Genomic DNA, 20,211 nt, shown 5'->3' on the forward strand with positions numbered 1-20,211 from the left:
CAGTGAAGCATGGCCTTCTACGGAGAGAGTATGATTACAAAACACGGCTCCGAAGTTTGTGCTATTAGCAAACAGTGAAGTTGTAAACGATACGGAATTACTGCCTGCTTTAAATACATGAATACATGGCCACCTACGGTGCGGTTACAGAACACGGCTGTGACCGTTGTTGTACCGGAACTATCAAGAAACAAATTATATGACAATTAGCCGCCAAGATGACTATAACATTACGCACCACAGCTCCGCTGGTGAAACTTCCTCCCATAGGGGAAGGGTGCTGAATTTTTTTAACGGCGCATGTCGAAGCATCAGCTAAATAATATTTTAATTGCCTTAGCAGCGACATAATAGTTCCAAAGGGTGTAGTGCAAAACTGTAACGTTTTTTTTAACAAATCGGAGATGCTCGTTAAAAATACCAATGTCGGTTTTAATGCGACAATCAAACATGCGCCCTTTGAGGCCCGCTGCAATGCAAGACAACGATTGCAACCTTGCTTTACAGCGTTGTTTAACACTGAAAAAATCCACCGCATGGACATTTTTTTTTTCAGAACCGACCTAAACTGAGTGGCAGCAAGAAATTGAGTAAAACAAAAAAAAAAGACATGGTTGGAAGTGGGATTTTTTTCGCGAATAACACTAATTTCTGTGAATGTACGTTGTATATTGTGCAGGGCAATTTTTTTGTCGGCTTACAATGAATTATATCGCAAACACATTCCATGGCAAACTTCCGCGGCTTAAAATTTTATGCGCCTCTTTGCAGCGCCCGACAAGGCACTTCCATGCGCGCGTAGCTTCTTCCAGCTCAACAGCGGCGTGTTCGGTCGCCGCTGTTGCCCGCGAGCGCAAGAAAACAGCGCCCCTTTGTAGCTCAGCGCTGCCCTTTCAAAACCGTCACACCAATTATGACACGCCAGCAGAGCGGCGAGTAAACATACCAGGTCGAGCAGCGGGGGCAGTGCGAACACACTCTTAGACCGGTGCTCCTTAATTTCGTTCCCGTCGGCGCCCATACGCGACGCAGTGATTCAGTATACTTCTGCATGCACCTGCACGCGCCCTGCAAGCTACAGAGACTCCTGTGTAGTTTGGCGCATAATAGCCACACGTAAACGCCGACAGAACAATGTATAAATTTTTTTTACAGCGAATCTGTTCACCTCTCCTTAGTCGGAAACTTTCGTGTCGTAAACAAAAATCACAGGCAGGATGCAGTAATTCTCGCCCAATACGCCTAGCGCATGCGTCACGCTAGGCAGAATCCTGAATTTTTCACCAAAGAACCCCAGCGCTAAAAACCCCAGCACAGGGTTCAGTATTCGTTAGAAAACCACAAAGCAAGCATCGAAACCACACGATAGACGTTAAGGTCCCTGTGAACAATGGGGCCGCGGCCCTCCTATGCGTCCGGAGAAAAGACTAGGCTCGATGCTGCTCGCGAAAAGGCGGGTTGACATCATCCGAGGGCGAGCGTATGCGTCGGGATCTGGAGCCAGAGAAGGCGAACGCAAGTTACCAGCCTGCCGAGACGACGAGCAACATTTCATACCCTCCCACGTCAGCATGTGTAGTAGTTTACAAAAGCTTCGCTGGACGTCCACTTTCACAGGGCGCGATTTCGGCCGTTTTTTTTTCGTGCCGGTATAGACCTTTTTATTTCCTTCGTCCTGGGAGCTTCATTTTATTATTGGGCTGTGCTAGCGGCTGTACAATTGGCGCAGTCGACAGGAAGATGAAACTGCACATGCACAACACAGCCCAGAACATGCTCTGACCTTATCAAAGATTAACGGATGAAAAGGTTTATACATTATTATCTGCGTACGCTATAAACACTTGTATTGATGTCAGTGCACGTACGCTACTATTTTTAAATGGACGGTGTCTATACATATCGCTCATTATTGTTTTATTGCTGCTCCCATGATTCAGTAAGAATAAGTGGTTAGAGGATAGGAGCAGCATAAAAGAAGCCTTTTTGAAGTTTCCCTCAGCTAAAGTAGGGTGTTCGATAGCATTAGTAGCTGCATTGACGATGGTCTTGTTGCAGACTGCCAAGGCCCTTTCCTTCCTGGAGAAAAGGCGGGACCCATCGCGTCCATTCTTCATGATGCTGAGCCCGCCAGCGCCGCACCAGCCATTCACACCTGCCACCAGGCACAAGCGGGCATTCCCCGATTTGAAGGCACCGAGGACGCCGGCATTCAATTCCAGCGCAAATGGGGTGTGTACGGATATAAATACGTCCCGAGTTCCTAATGTCATTGAGGGAGCCAGGCACCTGGTATTACGTTCCCTGACATCAGTATCTAGGCATTGTACATTTCTTGTTACAGCTGTAGTGTTCGGTGAGGGGGTACTGTCATAGGCGATCTCATCCGGCGCTCTCATCAATATATTTCCATAAGCCGCTCTGCGATCTAAGATGGTTACCAATTCTGAGACACTCAAATACGCGATATTGGTGTTCAAACATTCACTGGGACTTGGGAAGTGGATCTACTTTTAATAAGGAATACCGAATTCATCTGTGTAGATGAAGAAAACGATCGCTCAACGGGTTTTTAGCATAAAATGTCAGTCATATGAATGATAACACTGCGACTGATCATTTCCCCCTGCGTCGATGAGGGCGGAGTGATGGGTTGCTGCCTGGGCCATGGTCGCTAGGTGGAAAACAAGATTCGACGTGTGACAAGATTTTGTGGCACGTTTACGAACGCAATAGAGCCTAGGTTTATCCATAGCCCCTTCTTGGAGGTCCTTATTACACATTAGTTGTTCACATAATTAATTTACAGTCCTTAATGTTTTATAATCTGCGGTGCAAATAATGGGAAGTGCGTTCGGTGCACCTGGCCTCCGGCTCACAGTTTCGGGTACTTGTGTTCGTCAGCATTCTCTTTCTTTCTCCCTCTATTCATCTAACACCTTTTCCTATGGCTTGTACTCAGTGCTTGAACACTGCTACAACGCCGAAACTTTATGCTTCACTTGGAGCGTGTTCCACGCTGCCATGGGCCTATAGGGAGCAGCGTTCAAAACAGGGCGCCTTCTACCGCCGTCTATAATTTTGGTTGTGCGGGGTATTAGTCCACAGGTATGTGTGGTAACCTTTTCCGTTTGAGAGAGAGCGAGGTAATAATTATTTCTGGCGGGGCTCATCTCTAGCGAGTGTCCCTCAGGTGAGGGAAGCGCGCCAGGTAATCCTGAGCCCTAGTGGCGGTCAGGAGCTGTAGCTCGGGCGAAGAGCTCCCGGTCACCTCCAGCCAGGTAGTGGGAGGGTTGGCTAAACGGAGCGGGAGTACACACGGGCATTCCCAAATTGCGCGTGGCGTGGAATCTCGAGCGCCACATGCGCGGCAGTTTGGGTGGGGATATAATGTGGGATAGATGTTGTGGAGGACGTGTCTGGTGGGGAGGGAATGGGTTTGCAATTGTCGCCATAATCTGTCTAAGGGTGAAGGAACAGACGTGTGAGGGGGCGGTAGTTCTACCCACTGTAGGCGGTAGTGTGTGGTAATGTCGCTAAAAGTAAGGAAGTGTTCACTGGCGTTTCGTGCGCCCTGTTGTGAGACGTCCCTGCCTGGTTCTCGGTAAATGAGTACTCAAGCGCCTAGGTGAGCCGTTTCCTCTCCACCAAAGCACACGTGGCGGGGGGTTCAGTGCCGGATTATGATTTAGTTCGAAAGAGGGCGGAATAGTAGAATTTGGCGAGCAGGGAACGAGATGTACCACCCGAGCGAAATTTCGTACGGCCGTCTTAGAATCTGAGAATATGTGAGATGGGGGTGGTTGGTATGCTATGACCAGCGCTATTGCCGCTTCCTCGGCTTCGTGGGGGTGGGCTGTGCAGATGGTGGCGGCCGCTGCTGTTATCGGTCTGTCTCCTGTAATAATTGCGGCAGCGGAAGCTAATCTGTTTGTAAATTCTTCGGCGTGTACGTAAATGGAGTCAGGAGACGGGGAAATAGGCGCACGTGCGCCGAAGCAAGGGCGCTTTGTCGGGTTCGGTGGTGGGTAGTATGCATGTGACGGAGAAGGGGGAGAATTTCGAGGTTTTCGCGGTAAGATAGGGGTACAAGGTGAAGGTGGGTGGGGGGGCCTGAAGCAGTGAGGTTGAGTTGGTGCAGGAGGATCGAACCTGTGGGACTTGTGGGCTAGACGAGCAAGCTGGCTGAGGCGGTGGGCTTCGAGGAGCTCGGCGGTCGTGTGAAATGTTCTAGTTGAAAGGAGGCGGTTCGTAGAGGTGATGGGTGGAAGACGAAGTGCTGCTTTGTATACCCTGGGCTGCAAGGCTTCCTAGTTATCGACTTCCGCTTTTGTGAGCGAAAAGTAAGGAAGGCAGTATGTGAGTCGTGAGGTGAAGAGACCTGTAACAAGTTGTAATTTCTTTTTTTCGGAACGGCCGTGGCCGCGGGCGGTGAATCGGCGGATGAGTGCTGCTATTTGTGTCGAGTGTCGGCTGAGTGTTTATATTGTGGAAGAGCGTCCTCGATTTTGCGGTAGGATGATTACTGAGTTATTGAGAATGCCCATCCAACAACGCCAACGGTTGTGTTTTACAGAACGGAAACCGAAACTGAAACTTGTTTGGTTGCTCACCTTGGGCATCGTCCAATCACGGTGCCCGCTCCTCCTAACGTCACAGCGTTAGTTGGTGCGGCCGCTGCAAACCGCGCATGGTAGTTTTTCTTCTTTCGCGCTTTGTAAAATAATTACCGATTTGTCAATGGTAAAAACGATGAAAAGTGTGCTAATTTGAGCCAGTCTACGCAGTGCAAGCAAAAACGGGAGCTTGACAAATTCATTTCAGTGTCCCTTTAACCAGCTCAGAGAGATGGACACTGGAAAGCCGTTGACGAGCTTGACATAACACACATTTAATGTACACTTGAAAAAACTAACGCAAAGCACTCAATAATTAAATTACACACAAACGATAAACACTCACGTCTCTAATAATCCCAACACACAACTCAACTACTCTAACCCAAAAGTCTCTAAAATAAAGTTCTATACAGATCGTCCGAATGGACTTGTTCTATCACCCTCTAGGTGATCTCTCAACCACATCTCTCTCAGCCATCAACCACAACTCCCTAGCTGTGTCCTATGACTGCGTCCCTATTGGACTGGCCTACCCCGGTCGTCGGCGCTGACGTGTCGCACCCTTGCGTGGCCGCGACTCGGTGGTAGCCGTCCTCATCTCGCTTTTTCGGTGCCGGCGTTCGATGCGCGCGGTCATCCCTTGGGCGGCGTGTTTCCTTGGTGGCTACCCCCTGGTACCCGCTGGAGGTCCTTGATGCCGGCGTTCGACGCGCGCGGTCATCCCTTGGGCGGCGTGCTTCCTCGGTGGCTACCCCCTGGTAGCCGCTGCCGCTGGCTGGAGGTCCTTGATGCCGGCGTTCAACGCGCGCGATTATCCCTTATGCGGCGTGCTTCCTCGGTGGCTACCCCCTGGTAGCCGCTGCCGCTGGAGGTCCCAGGCAGGCTCGGCACGAACGTAGCCTTTCGGGGCCGTCGAGACGAACGTCGACGGAGAGTGGACGTTGGCCACTGGTGCCCGACTGATGCCGCTGAGGCCACGAAGACACAGGTTTGTGGTGGACCTAGGGTGACGGTGCGGATGCGAATTTGGCCCGCTCCCGCCCAGGCTCGGATGGCGTGGTCGATGGACTTGCCGCGTCCTCCTGGTTCGTTCCTTGAAGCGCACGTGCTCCTGCCGCATCCAGGTTTCTGGCCTCCCGGTATCTTGCCTCCCCCTTCTCTTTGTGCGCCTCGCTTTTATCCCCTCTGGGCTCTCTCGTGGCGCACTCTCATTGGCTTCTTGCCTTTCCCATGTCCATATATGGCCATCACGTCACTGGTCTCCTGCGGGGCGTTGTCTGACTGGATGACCAGTGTGCTGCCATATTTCACCATGATGCCTCGGGGTGTAGGCGCTGGCGTTCGGTGATTTGTGCGTTCATGGCGCGCCGCTCAAATTAGCGTTTCTTTGTTCTTTTCTTCAATTTTTGGGGGGTTTTGATGCATCCCCTCTCCGGGGGTGCCCTGACACATGACACCATGACGCGTGACCGGCTTTGGTTCTCGCACTTTTTGGCAGCGTAAAGCCGCCAGCAAGACCAGCAAGAACATTTTGATGTGTTTGCAAGGAAAAAACTGCATATATTTGTGCTCAGATGCAGTTGCGAACAATAAAGTTTGTTGTCTATGGTGGGTGACAAACTTCGGGTATGAGCTCGCCAGCTGCCCTAAGCACGACTTTACCCTCCCGGAACACGGCGAAAAAGGGAATAACGCATGTTAGCCAGCACTCTTCTAAATCTTGCAGTATAACAGAAGGCGTTATAATAGCTGAGTATTCAGTATTTCCGGAAAAAAAACAAAAGTTTTTAAGCTGCAAGCTGCAAAATTATTGAGGTCCAAAATCTTGATTAGTGTCGTTTCGCTTGATTCGAACTGCAGATATCGAAGCATTTCAGGTGGTGAGCCCAGTAACGTAGCTTAATCGACCAAAGTACCTTTTCGAAATAGCGAGATACCGGCGAGCGCAATGCACCAGTACAGCTCTATGTTGAGTGATGGTCTGCGGTACCGGCCCACTCACATTTTTGATACTTTACATAGCCTAAATAATACCGTCACTGTAAATAGGCTCAACGCACTGGCTCAAGTGGGACTCGCATCTCAAGCGTTAGCAAAATTTTGGATCCTTGCGAGTATTGCACGTCATCCACCTTAATTTAAACAACAGTTGTGTGGCTCCGCTTCATAAGAAAACTGCATTCATGGAGGACATTGTGGCGGCCGGTTATTGTATTCGCTTTAAACACCGGCCGAGGGCTTCCCGCAGATTTTGATTAAAATGTCTGCCCCTGGTTTGGCTGGCATTTGGAATAACAATAAAAGGCGAGCAAAGGACGCACGTGAGGCCGTACATGTGCGACAAAAAAAATTGTATACCGTATTTAACTCATGCCAATTCAGCCGTAGGAAATTAATTATATATGAACAGATGCAAAATGCATTGTGCACAAATACAAACATATAAACATCAATACATTGACCCCCTTTCTTCCCTCATTCAGGCGCTTATGCATCGGTGCAGTAGTGGTGGGACCATTTCTTCCTAGTTTGAAGTTGGGGCCACTTGTTCCGGGAACATCGTACCGGGACCATTAGTTCCGGGACCATTTGTTCAGGGACCTTTAGTTTCGGGACCATTTGTTCCGCGACCGGTTGACGCACGTGGGCTCCGTCACCGCGCGAAGCATTCCTGGTTGCTTTCCCACGTGACCACGAGGGAGAGAAGGGTTGGGTGCCGCTGAGACGGCGAGGCCTTTGTGCCAGCGCGGCGCACACCTGAGTGCTTGACTCACGACTCTAGCCGATTTCCGATTTCATAGCCAACGCTGCTGAAGTTGCCTCCCTTGTTACGGAGCTGCCTCCATTCATCAGAGTTGCACGTGCGGGAATGGCGCGAGGTTAACGAATCACTGGGTTCAATGCTGATTCGCACTTGACACGAGACGATACTGACGAAGCTCATGGCGATGATGGGACTGGCGACGAAAACGGCGCCGTCGACCCAGCTGGGTGTCCGGGTCCGCAACCCGGGCATAACAGTATCGCCAGTGTGAGATGGATTAACCAGCATCACATGGAGAATACCGCAGATCAACTTTTATTTGCATTGCGCTGGTCCTTTTGGTGCCCCTCCGGTCTTTGTGGTGCTTGAAGTGAAAGTGAAACAGTTGCTCATATTTTTCCTGTATAGGTGCGGTTTTTCCTTCATTAGGAAACGTTATGTTGCCGAATTAATTCAGTACCTTGGCTTTATAAATACTCTATTGCTGTCTTTCGCCCTTTCGTTCGGGGCCACATGTGTGGATTTTCGTCACATATGGGTAGTTGCGGCCACTAAATCGTACATTTCAGAGACCAGACGCCTATCTTTGTTGACCCGTTCAAATTTGGTTTTTCCCCTATTATCCTAACGATGACGCCATTCTATAATTATTCTGCAATTCCATTTTATAATTTCGAGGCTGTTTCCCAACCTGTTAAAGTGCTATGAGGCGGGCGTATTAGCGCCACATAGCTGCCCCGTTTCCTGGTCAAATCTCCACGTGGATATATGCCATCAGTGAAAGAGTAACAGCAATACCAACGGCTTCTGCGTTGCTCGGCCGCAACCTACAGGCATTCCTCGGCTCGCGTGCTCCTGATGCCATCGAATGTCACTTGCAAATAAATTTACGCCCTACGGCACCACCCCACCGGCGCCTACAAATCCAAGATGGCATGAACAACCATAGTCCCCGTCGCCTTCCTGAAAGCTCATATTCCGCACCCGCTAGATTGGAGCGCCTAGGATGAACTGCTCCGATAGGATAGTAAGCGCATCGCTCTCGAGCCTGTCAGACCGGCTCGAGAGGGATGCGTTTACGTTGTGTGGCAGTTTAAAAGGATGTGTGGTATTACCGGAGGGCAGTCCAGAATACCTGAGGGCCGTTTGGACAACGCCTCCTGTATAAACATTGCCTGACGCGTCGCGCGCTTTTCAATGGGAAGGGTAGGGACGCTTAGTTCAGGCACTCATCCGGTATGCGGTGCGCGCCGGCGGACATTTCGCCTTACATCACTGCTTTGGAGTTGCGAACGCTGCACCCATTTCTATGACGTGTGTCTATCGGCTTGCCTGTTGGGTTTCAAGAGCCGTTTCGCTCACATCTTAGGCCGGACGGGGCGATAGTTCTGGGGCCCGCTGGGGATCCAGTTCAACGTGTCACTCCCTTTATACTTGCTGCATTTTTAAAGACGATAGTCTTTCTTGGGCTCCTTAAACCCAGAAATTTTGGTCTGTCTGTATGTCTGTATGTCTGTCCATCTGTCTGTCTGTGACTCGATTCAGCCACCCGGCCAAAGCAAAACAATGCCTGCGTAATAGTCTTATATAGTCACAGCTAAATCTACCCGTCTGTGTCCGGTGTAATGTTCATACTACTCAACATTGTTAAAGAAGAACGAGACATTACACAAATATGAGACAACAAATCAATGCAGAAGTGATATTTGCAGCGTTCCTTTATAAAAATTCAAACATGCTTCACTTTTGCGAAATTAAATACTTCATCAATTGCAGAAAAAGAATTCACTCCGCCGTCGCCTGCTGTCGCCCGCGCCACTATAGCTTCTGGCGCCATTTTAAGAAAGCAACCGGCAACAGCTACGCAAGGTTCCACTATATAGGTTCCACGTTCTGCTTGCAACGCACGTGCAGTAGGGAAACGCGGTTCTATAAACGTTGAAGTAGGGCGCATCGATTAACGCGCGTCTTCGCCGTACGGCAGCGTTCGCATCGATACGCCCGGTTTGGAGCAGTGGAACGCGGGAAATTTAGAATGATTTAAGAAAACATTTGGCGTCTTTACCTTGGGAGGAGCGCGACGCAAGAGGAACAACATGAGAGGTGAGCGGTAAAGCGAAGGGAGGCATTTACTTCGGAAAAGCCGATAAAGACTATCGTCTTTTGACGGCGTTTGCAACGAAAGGAGCAGATACGCGGCCAATTTTTGGAAGATAACTGACGGAGGAGGAACTGAAATAGTGTAAGAACATATTAATTGCCGGTTAGATAAATAGTGAACAAAAAACGATAGTTTAGGACGGTGCATTCATTATTTTACTGATGTTTTTTTCTCTCTGCAGGATTTACGGAGGAAAAAATTGCCTGCACATTTTTCATTCAGGCGCTCGCTTCCACCAATACTTTCGAAAAATATCACGTGCTTGTAAAGTTTAGAAGATTATAGAAAAAAAAAGGATAAGCAGCTGAGGGTTCCGCCACGTTGTCGGGACGCCTCTACAGTACAGTCCTCAATTTTAGAAGTGCGTACCGATGCGGAGTGCGAACAGCAGGGACAAAATAAGACCGAAATGCCGAGGGGACAGAGGGCGGTATGCCCATCTAAGAACATTTTGGGGCCCGTGATTCAAGTAGATAAGCGGGCAAAGCCGGCATCAACCTGCGGCAGCATCCATCTCCGAGGCAAAGGCGGTTTTATCAGGGACAGACCAAGACCGACAGGCATGGTGAAAAACAAGGCGTAGGAGCGCCGCCTGGGGAACCCTAAACAAACTGTAAACTACTTTGCATAGTTTCCGAGAATCGGCGACATGAAAGCACGCAGGAAGGCTGCGGAGCGGGGAAGCGTAGGAGAGAGCAATAGGAGAGTGGCTGTTTGGCCATTTTCGCCCATGCGTTAAGCAATTGTTATACAGGCGGCGTTGGTTGGGAGAACATTTGTAGTTAATACAGACGCAGCCTAGGCAGAGGGGAAAAATTCTTGGCAATTCTTAGTGGTCTTTATATAGTGCGAGTGATGGTCGGAGCTGGTCGCAATAACGATATCTGTTGGCTTCTTAGGCTGACGTGCTGAAAAGGGTGCTGTCTCCTCTTGAGGCGGAGTTGCATTAAAGTGCTTAGGTATAGCAGGGAAGCCCTTGAACGAGGGATGTCCTCCACCAGGTTTCCTACGTCACCGGGGAAGCGAGTGATCTTCTTCATTGCCCCGCAACCCAACGTGTCTAGCGGTAGAAATTATGTCAGAAGTATACTGGCAGTGCTGGTTCAATATGTCTTGAGTGCTTTTACGAAACTTGTTTAGCGGAATTTGATGAGGCGTCTCGTCTTAGTTAGTGAAGACTGTGCTTGGTGCTGCGGCAGTGCACACTACAGCGGAGAGCGCTGGGTTTCTGTGATTCCTCCCCAATGGGTGCCTTTTGGTTCATAGCACTGTCAGTTTTATGGTGTTTTCCCTGCCTGTGCTTCGTGAGAAGTGGCCTACTTCCTCAATATACACTTAGTAGTCTGCTGCTGATGTCGTGTTACCTTTGCACTCTTTCATCCGCTGTTACAAAAATATGTTATGCATATTGTTGGCGCCTTATAACTTCAAAGCGAAGGCCATCATTTGTGATCGCTGCAAAAGCAATTTGTAATTAAGCAACTGGATTGTTTTCTTTGTTCATGTTTCCGCAATCCAGGAATACGACATGACTCACATGTCTAGTCTTTCGCCCGCCTGAGAAAGAGAATGAGAGCAATCGTCCTTTTCCAGACCAAACATTGGATCGTGAGGAGGGCGGTGCACCCTATACCAGAGGAAGTCGTTTCATGGATCGACGAAGCCTACAGGAACAGGTACTATTTCCGATATGCTAAAGTGAATGCTAGCCACATGACAGTTACAACCGTTTTTTTTTTGTTGTGGTGCAAGGAATTACATGTTTAAAAGTTTTAAATGTAAACGTTACCGTACCGGCACGTGAAAATACATTTTAGGCATTAGAAAATTTTAGTTGGGCAGTTTTGATTCGAATACAACCTCCAAATGCTACACCCAGTTTATTCCTTAAGACGCCTTCTCTCCATTGGTGGTGTCAGTGCGAACTTTGTTCAACAGTTTTAATAGCATACAGCACGTGTCCTAAGCACCAGCGACAGCACAGAAATATTTTTGTGCCGGAAAGACAGAAGCAAACATGTCCGTTCAGTGCCACACTATTGCCTAACACCTATTTCGGTGAGATTAATAAAAGGGCATTACTACATTGTTATTAAAACACGCCTCTTTACAAAGAAAGCCATCGTAACATGTAGTGGGACATTTCTCTTTGTGCGCACGTACATTTATCTCGAACGGCGTGGGGGTTCTTTCAGCGTACGCCAATAAACTGAGTAGTACAATTTCTGCAGCCAATGGGCAATTCTGCAGTTAATCGTAGATAGTAAGTCTGGTTTACGGAGAACTTGCTTTGGCCGAATTATTCGTTTATTGAAAATTGCCTATGGTTGAATCAACCAACCCGCCAGGGCTGGACTATTATAATTCCATGATGACGAGAACCAGTTACTGCGGACTGATCCCAGAAAGGCTCATAGACTGTAACGAGGGATGCAAAGACCTCATTTTCCTCGCCCAAAATGCCACATACGGCTGCACACTGGTATCAATTTGAAGCCCAAATCTCCCCCTGTATTTTTTGGAGTAACACTGCTGCAATTCCCCATTTTGTGAAGAGCGACAATCCACGTTAACGGCAAACAAGCACGGTGTTTGTGTCTTTGTCAAACGTAAATGTAAGAACAGCATCTAATTTTGAGGCAAAGAATAGACGACCAGTCGGCCTTCCAACATATTTGAACGACGAGTTACAATGAAGTCAGGTAGCTGCGCAGCCTTTCTAGCGCAGTTCTGACAGGACGAAGACGGCTTTAAGGCTCGTTTGCGGCAGCTCGCTAAGAAGACTGCGCAAGTGAGGGTTTAGCTCCCGAAGAAAACTCCCGCAGCTACACGATTTTACACCGACCAACAATTCTTCCTTGCACTTCTCAGCCTGCATCTACTGTAGTAGTATTTCTTTGCTGTTTTATGACTTCAACAAAACTGTATTTTCCATGTAGTTGACATGCACGCTATCTACACCCTAGTTACCAGTTTATGAGAAAGCCCATCGGTCGTCGTTTTAGTATTTGTCTAGGTGCCTGCCTGCAAATACGCAACCTGAGTTCGCCCTGTCCTGCTTACATTGTTTCTTCCGCGTCCGCGTCCTTTCGGGCTGCCTACCCAGGTACCGGCCAACCCACCTATTCGATCATCCTTCCGTCCTTCCCTCGGTCTGTCTGTCTGTCTGCCTGTCTGTCTGTCTGTCTCTCTGTCTGTCTGTCTGTCTGTTTGCCTGCCCGCCTGTCTGTCTGTCGGCCCATCTGTCTGTCTGTCTGTCTGTCTGTCTGTCTGTCTGTCTGTCTGTCTGTCTGTCTGTCTGTCTGTCTGTCTGTCTGTCTGTCTGTCTGCCTGCCTGTCTGTCTTATGCTGTCTTATGCTTTTCTGGCCGCCTGCTTCTCTGCCTGCGTGCCTCCCTGTCTGCTTCTCTGTCTGTTTTTCTGTCGGTCTGTCTGTGTTATGCCTGTCTTATGCCCGTCTTATGCCTGCTGTCTTATGCTTGTCTGCCTGCCTCCTGCGTGCCTGCATGCCTGCCGCCTGGTTGTCTGCCTTCCTGCTTGTTTGCCTGCCTGCTTTGCTGCCTGCTGCCTGTCTGTCTGTCTGTCTGTCTGTCTGTCTGTCTGTCTGTCTGTCTGTCTGTCTGTCTGTCTGTCTGTCTGTATGAGCGTCTGTCTGTCTGAGTGGGTGTCTGTCTGTCTGAGAGCGTGTCTGTAACAAAAAGTGTGCAAAAAACAAACTGTCCATTAAATATTTGGTTTGAGATGGAGTGAAAGCCCCTGAGCAACTCCCTTTTACGTCATGATTTCAGATTACGGACACTTCTCTCTGTGGACGAAATGGTTGCTGACATCATACATTCCCTGGCATCAAAGCTACTCCTCAACAACACCTATGTGTTCTTCACGTCTGACAACGGCTACCACCTGGGTTTGTATTTGGCTTTATGAGCAATTTTCCATATCGCGGCGGAATAGCTTGTGCAAGGAAAAAATGATAACAAGCATGCATACAATATTGGCGAAGCCTTATCATATCATGCCCAATCTTGGCTTGTTATTTTGAACAGCAGAGGATGTGGAGGTTATTGTGCCAAGCAGAACTCCGAAGATGCTTCGGATAGCTGACAATGGCGATGTATACCTGTTGTAGCAATGCTTTGCATCACACAAGACTCTTATACTGCAATAACGTTCCTTTAAGGCGAAGAATATAATACGTATTCCAAACTGTACTTGAGAATAACCTTGACGCAGTTTTACTCCACACTTCTTTTATCGGAATCGCAGTGTCTGCAATTTTACAACCAATGCTACTCTTTTCTTTTCGGAAAATCAAAAAGACTTGTGTTAATCTCAAAACTTCCGTAAGCATTTCAAAATTGGACTGAGGGCCGGCAATTGGAAACACGCGGACGTTGGCACACATTGCTAATGCCGATGCTTAGCGACCTTACGAACTCGCAGGTGTAACGTCAGCAGAGCAATTAAATGGCCCGGGACGACAAAAGGAAAGTTTGGTTCATTCCAAAGGTTCCCTCATTAAAACCACACTGACACCACTTTCAACGCAAATTTCTCTCAAATAAGTATATAATCGGGAAAAAAGAAAACGACCATGCGACCAACTAACCCATTTCTGGTACTAAAATGTTTGACGGACTATGAGCAGCTGTGCGATTACCTGAGATCCGCAAACGCAAACGCAAGTAAGGCAGTGCTTGTTAGTTTCCACAATGAGCTATTTGCGCTCAAATTTAATTCCCGTTCTTTTTATAGCAGTAAGAACGTATACGAACCATTACGTAAACATACATGCACTAGGTGGTTGGGCGCGAACTATGCTTATGTCTGTACAGCAGTCCGGCGCGTCGGCGTTGTCTCACACGGCACTGGCTAATTCGCATAGGCGGCATTGTCTTACGTGACCCTGTTTGTCGAGCATACCCAATGTTTCGCGAAATGGTCACTATCAACCGTAACAAAAAATAATCCAGGTGCAATCTACTAAAACACAAACAGAGTGCGGACCGGGGGCCTGGGCGTTATTGTGGCACCATCTAGAGGATGGACGGTAAACAAAGCAACGAAAACTTTTTGCCGTCCGCTGCAGGCATAGTTACGTAACATTAAGTAACATATTTAACATTCGCTTCAAGTACCTGCCCTGAAAATGTAATTGCTGACATCACGAAACTTTATTTAGCGGAAGAATTAAAATTTTGGCTTAGTTCGTGTAATTTCCCAGTTAATAAAGCCTCGCTTGCTGCAGGACCAGCGTGGGGACACTATAAAACACCCAATTTATCGAGTAAGACAGGCCTGTCTTTAGTCTTCATGGCCCCTCTGAAGTTCTTGCCGCCAGACCTCGCTATGACGAAATCTATACTGTGGCACGTATTGTTTTTTAAACAAACATGTTGTTGCAGAAGAACCTGGCTGCGCATGTGCTGCATTAGCTCCAAATGTCAAAAGTTGATAATCTTCCGCCCCTCCGACAACGTAAACCCCTCTCTGAATAGATATCGCTCTTCTCTTCCTTTATACCCCTCTCTGCTCCCATAATGCATGCTACAAAAAGTTATCCACTTCGATTCAATTGTCACTTCACTCGCGCGCGATCTGTCAGAAACTTGCGTTTCCATTACCAGGTGGAACTGGCTAATTAGGTGGACATATTTTGACTGAGTATTTATTTTACCTCGTATTCACTCGACATTACCTTCAGCGCTCTTTATTTTCGGTCGTAAAATCAATCTCTGTGTATTTTAGTTAAAAGAACGGTACTGCTGTTAGTTATGTACTTACTTGGGTATCAGATATGCTTAATGTTTGCTCTTTGCTAAAAATGTAACATGAATAAGGCATTTCACCAGCTGCAGAAGTATGGAAAGGTATTTCCGATACAGAGTCCTTACTGAAGCATTCTTTCAATTTTTGGCCGGGCGGCTGAATCGCACGACGGACCAGAGTTTTGTCCTTAGGAATTTTGGTTGTTAGAAATGGTTATTAGGTAGTGAAAATAGGTTGATATTGCGCACAGTTCTCCTTGCGGCATTAACGGCCCCCCTGTACCGTAGATTGTCGTATTCGTGTCGCGAATGCTTTTTTACCCTTGTTACCGTGGCATGTTAATCTTATGGTTTAACCAACTCTAAGTTGTTTGGTTGGTAATCACCTGTATGCAGCTTTAAGTTCCTTCTGTGTTTCTGTAAGTGTCTCTAACTGCTAGCCTTCGGACTGCTTGTTTTGTAACAGCAGGTACTGCACTTGTTTTTTGCTTCTGGTAGTTAATTTGTATTATTGATGCAAGAATGTTTGATAATAACTTTATCTCCTCAGAGAAAAGTTTTCGGGTTAAAATACAGCAAAAAGACTCCTTTTTAATAAGGGCTTCTAATCACAGGCCAGTTTTCCCAGCCCAAGGACAAGCGGCAGCCGTACGAGACGGATATTCACGTGCCGCTCCTTGTAAGGGGTCCGGGTGTGGAGGCCGGGAGAGTGGAGAAGGTATGCAAGCATGCTGGAAGCATTCCGTTCCTTTGCCTTCATTCATTTCGCCATTAACGCGTTTCACCTTTATGGGCAAGACTTTGCTTTAGCTGCAACCAACGACTCTTGACGTAGGACCGTACGCGTGCATGCGCATTTTAACGCCTGTGACAAAATTTTTGTACGCATGCTGGGTAACTAAACTAACGAGAAAAAATGCGAATTGCTGCTCGCTAACGGGGACAGAAGCTTAAAACATCGCTGTTCAACTGTTCTCGTTGATAGTGAATTGAAATTCACAGGAGCCTGGCCCCGCTTCGGGTAAATTTATTATAACCCAGATGAAAAGTCTGCGACCAAAAATGTACTTGTTAGTTCTGCCGATTGAGAATTCCCGCCCACAGGCGCGGTAAATCTTATTTCGATCCTAGCTGTAACCATGGGATGTCATCCTTGGCACAGATTTCAATCTCGGTGTAGATGTTTCATTTCCCCCCCCCCCTCTCTATCTTTCTCTTTCCGGCTCTGTCTTGATCTTTCGCTTGCCAGCGTCATTGGTACTTCTTCTATTTTATTCAATATCGACTCAAAAGCATGGATGAGGGTTTTACGGTATCGTCGAAGCTACGGAAGGAAGTTGACTGTAGCAGACCACAATTTCCATTGCCCGCCATTTCAAACGTTTTTTGTTTTTTTTTAAATTGTCTAGTCGGAATGTTTTGTAATTACGCTCTCAACGCCAGCATTAGTGCGTACCGCCACCATGACCCCTCCAGTGATTATCAACACGCATCCAACAGTTTGCATACAAAAATAATAAGTTTTAGCTGTTAACACTGTTCCTTTTATGCGCTCTACGAGTAACGGGTGTTTAACGAGACACCTTTGTGCCACAGGCTTTACTTACAAGAACTCTGGCTCTTAAAGGCTTTACTTACAAGAACAAGAACAAGAACACCCTGATACCGTGCACAGCACCAAAGTGTGCTTTGCCGATTCAGAGGCTTATGTTTCTTAACTGAGAAGGGGAGGCAACCATCATTTCTTTAGACTTTTCTATTCCCTGGATGCGTACGCCTAGCATTCCGACAAGAAAATTGCTCGGCGCATAGCCGAAGCATATCTCACACTTAAATCAACCTCTTTGAGATCGTCTTTTTATGAATTAGGGAGACCTCCTGGACGCATTTAATACTACAGGTACTTTTGAAGTTACCGAGCCTGGCCCTCTGCTTTTTATCATATACACCCGGCTTCTGCATATAGCCTTCATCGTTACTGCAGCGATGGAAAGAAAGTGAAGGAGAAGAAGGCGGCCAAGTCTCGACGGTGTACTTTGGGTGGCGTTTACACGCCAAACTCTTTTTATACTGTTTTTGGCCGAAAAAAGTGTAAAAATCTCGTCCCGTGGCACACACCGTTAAAAGGTGTTTGCGCTAAAAAAAGGGTGCAAGGACGAAAAAGGGTGTGGCTTGTGAACAGCCTAAAATAAGGGTGTAAGGTTGCTTGACACCCTGAGATAAGGGTGTGGGCAGTTCAGCTACGCGTGACAATGGGGACCAGCCGAGCGCGCAGCATGGCATACACTACACGTACAAGTGACACTTAGACCACAAATTATTTCAGCAAGAAAACAAACTGGATGCCTGGAGAGAGCGAGTAGATACTTAGCAATACATCTGCCATTCATGCTTTTCTAGCCAGCAGAGGAAAGCCCTTCGATAAAGTCGGTGGGCTTGTCGCAAAAATCAGATATTTTAGCGCTAATTTTGCAATTACGCATTTTAATTTAATTTTCATTTCATTTATTGCATCCTTAAAGGACCGAGGGCATTACATAACGGGCAAATAAAAGTGATGATATACAAGTCAGCATGTGTATTTGCTACCACATTTTAATCGTGAGGTGGTTTTTTGTATTTAATGAATCATAGAATTTTATTTAATACGAAACACCTATTTCACACCATTTCAACGCCCAACAAGAAGGGTGTTCATTATTTCAACACCTTCTTTTCCCACAAGGGTGTCAAGCCAAAACTTAGAGTGTTGGAAACTAAGAAAAAGGGTGTGGAAGACCGCCAACTAAAGAGGAGGCAAAGGACCTCAACTTTGCAGGTATTTCATACCCGTGTACACGGGTCGAATGAACATTTTCTACAAGCGGTGGAAGGTTTGCACGTCACGATGTTTAAAACAATAAGAATTGGCATAATTTAAAACCAGCGGTGCTGTTTACGGTTGAGATAGTTTCGGTGGCGTCAGCGAAAAATACCAAGAAAAAGAACTGCGGCGCCTGTAAACGGTGCACCACCGCAGATAGGGTGTTATAACAGTGAAGCCGGCTTTCAAGCTCATTCAAGTTGGAGCACAAGGGGTGGATGCGTATGCGCACTTTTAAATACACCATTTTAAAGGCACTAGTCTTTGTGGGATACAAAACCGCACAACAATTGGCGGAGTTTGCACTAGGGGTGCAAGGCTATAGAGAAATCGCGGAGATAGGTGTCCACCTAGCTTGTTTCCCCCTTGGATCCGCTGTCCGGGGGGAGTGGGTGCACACTGAAGCAGCCATGACAAATCCAGCAAAACTTGGCGGCACCCCTCAGCAGTTGGCCTAGCTTAGCAAGAACATCGCAAAACTTAACAAAATTGAGCAAACCAAAAGGCAGCAAAACCTCGCAACACCGGAAGAAGCTAGGTCGAGCCCCTGCTCCACCGTTTTTTTTGCAAGTCAACAATTATTTCACACCATTTCAACACCATACATAAAACCAAGGGTGTTGCAGTTGGTCAAGACTCCTTTCTCCACACAAAGAGAGTCTAAGGCCACAAGTTAAGACAAAGGGTGTTATGAGTTTCCAACACGCTTATTCCCTTTATACTACCCGTTGTTTAGGCAATGAGGGCGTAAAAATGTTTAATGTGTCTATATAGTTTTTTTTTAAATTTTAAACGTTCACATTCCAGTTTCACGTGCCAAAGCTAAATTCAGGTCATGAGGCACACAGTGTATGGGAACGAGCGATCAGTGCAGGCGAACAATTTTTTTTTTTGCTTTTGAGTATTTCCTACGACCTGGAGAAGATTATCAGGGGATGTCTTGCACTTCGCAGTCCAGTGATACTGCATGCGTGACCTTAATCAACCGGCTGCCGAACACATTTTCTACACCCTTTCAACACGCTACCAAAACTGAGGGTGTGTAAGTTGGTCAATACCTTTTTTTTGGGTGTTGAGATACAAAGAAAGATGTTAAGATTCAAGAAAAAAAGGTGTAATGGCCTCCCAATACCCTTCATGCACTTTTGCTGCATCATTTTTGGCCAAAAAGGTTGTAAGAAAGTTTAGTGTGTAGTTTCATGAGACACAAGTTTGTGCATGCTCTCGCCCACCCACTTCCAGAGCATCGTCGTCTCACGCAACACTCATGCATATTAAGACTTCATGGGGGAGGGGGGGGGGGATGGGGGGTAATCTGTGTTACCAGAAAGTAGCAAAAAAGATCTTTTCCCACTGCCTCCATTTCACAGGTTTTAAAAATTTACCAGCCTCACGATCCGATCCACCTCCCGACAAATACAACAGTCCGTGTGAGTTGTCGAACATATGCCGACATACGTTAAACTATGTATAGCTACCCTTAGTATTAATGGAACATGAAAAGCTTGGCTGAGTGCATCCCACCTAACACCAAGGGTGAATAGAGAGAGTGAGTGGCGTCACGTCCAAGTACGGTCACGTGACCGAACACGTGCCATGTTCTCCATCCTGGACAACTCTATTGAGAATATAGCAACAGACATGCTCTCGAGCTTTGTTAAGAGGAGCCCATGCGATGACCAGGGCAACGAACTTCTCATCCCAGCATGGAGATCACGGGGAATGATGGCATCACAGCTGCACTGCATACGGGGAGAATTGTCCCCGCCCCGCTTTACCAATGTCAGTTGCAGCAGAAAACACTATGGACTAAAAATCGGATACCCCAAGGGCATAGCTCGTGAAATAACTTCCCAAATGTTAATAAATGATCTGACTGATTATTTTGTCAGATCTGCTCAGAAGTAATTACAAATAACTAGCCTTCACTAAGTTTAGAGATTACTTATTACGATTTCTTTCACAAATTACTTAAATGATGTTTCACTTACTATTCTGTCTTGCACAAAAAAGAACAACTCAAACCACGATCCAAGG

General features: G+C 47.2%; 1 protein-coding gene across 2 annotated transcripts in view; it reads left to right on the forward strand.

Moving 5' to 3' along the window:
* LOC144153762 (N-acetylglucosamine-6-sulfatase-like) overlaps window positions 1–20,211 on the forward strand; it is a 134,521-nt gene that overhangs the window by 69,236 nt on the left and 45,074 nt on the right. The window contains exons 7-10 of one of the 2 annotated variants that reach the window (XM_077685473.1): window positions 2,059–2,232; window positions 11,138–11,220; window positions 13,332–13,450; window positions 15,926–16,029. In XM_077685473.1, the coding sequence (XP_077541599.1) occupies window positions 2,059–2,232; window positions 11,138–11,220; window positions 13,332–13,450; window positions 15,926–16,029 (480 nt within the window). The remainder of the gene's footprint in view (window positions 1–2,058; window positions 2,233–11,137; window positions 11,221–13,331; window positions 13,451–15,925; window positions 16,030–20,211) is intronic. The other variant, XM_077685474.1, reaches the window with a different exon arrangement.

Source organism: Haemaphysalis longicornis, unplaced genomic scaffold (genome assembly GCF_048455015.1).
Source record: "Haemaphysalis longicornis isolate Haplotype H1 unplaced genomic scaffold, Haemaphysalis longicornis Haplotype H1 scaffold_9, whole genome shotgun sequence".
NCBI classification, from domain to species: Eukaryota; Metazoa; Arthropoda; class Arachnida; order Ixodida; family Ixodidae; genus Haemaphysalis; species Haemaphysalis longicornis.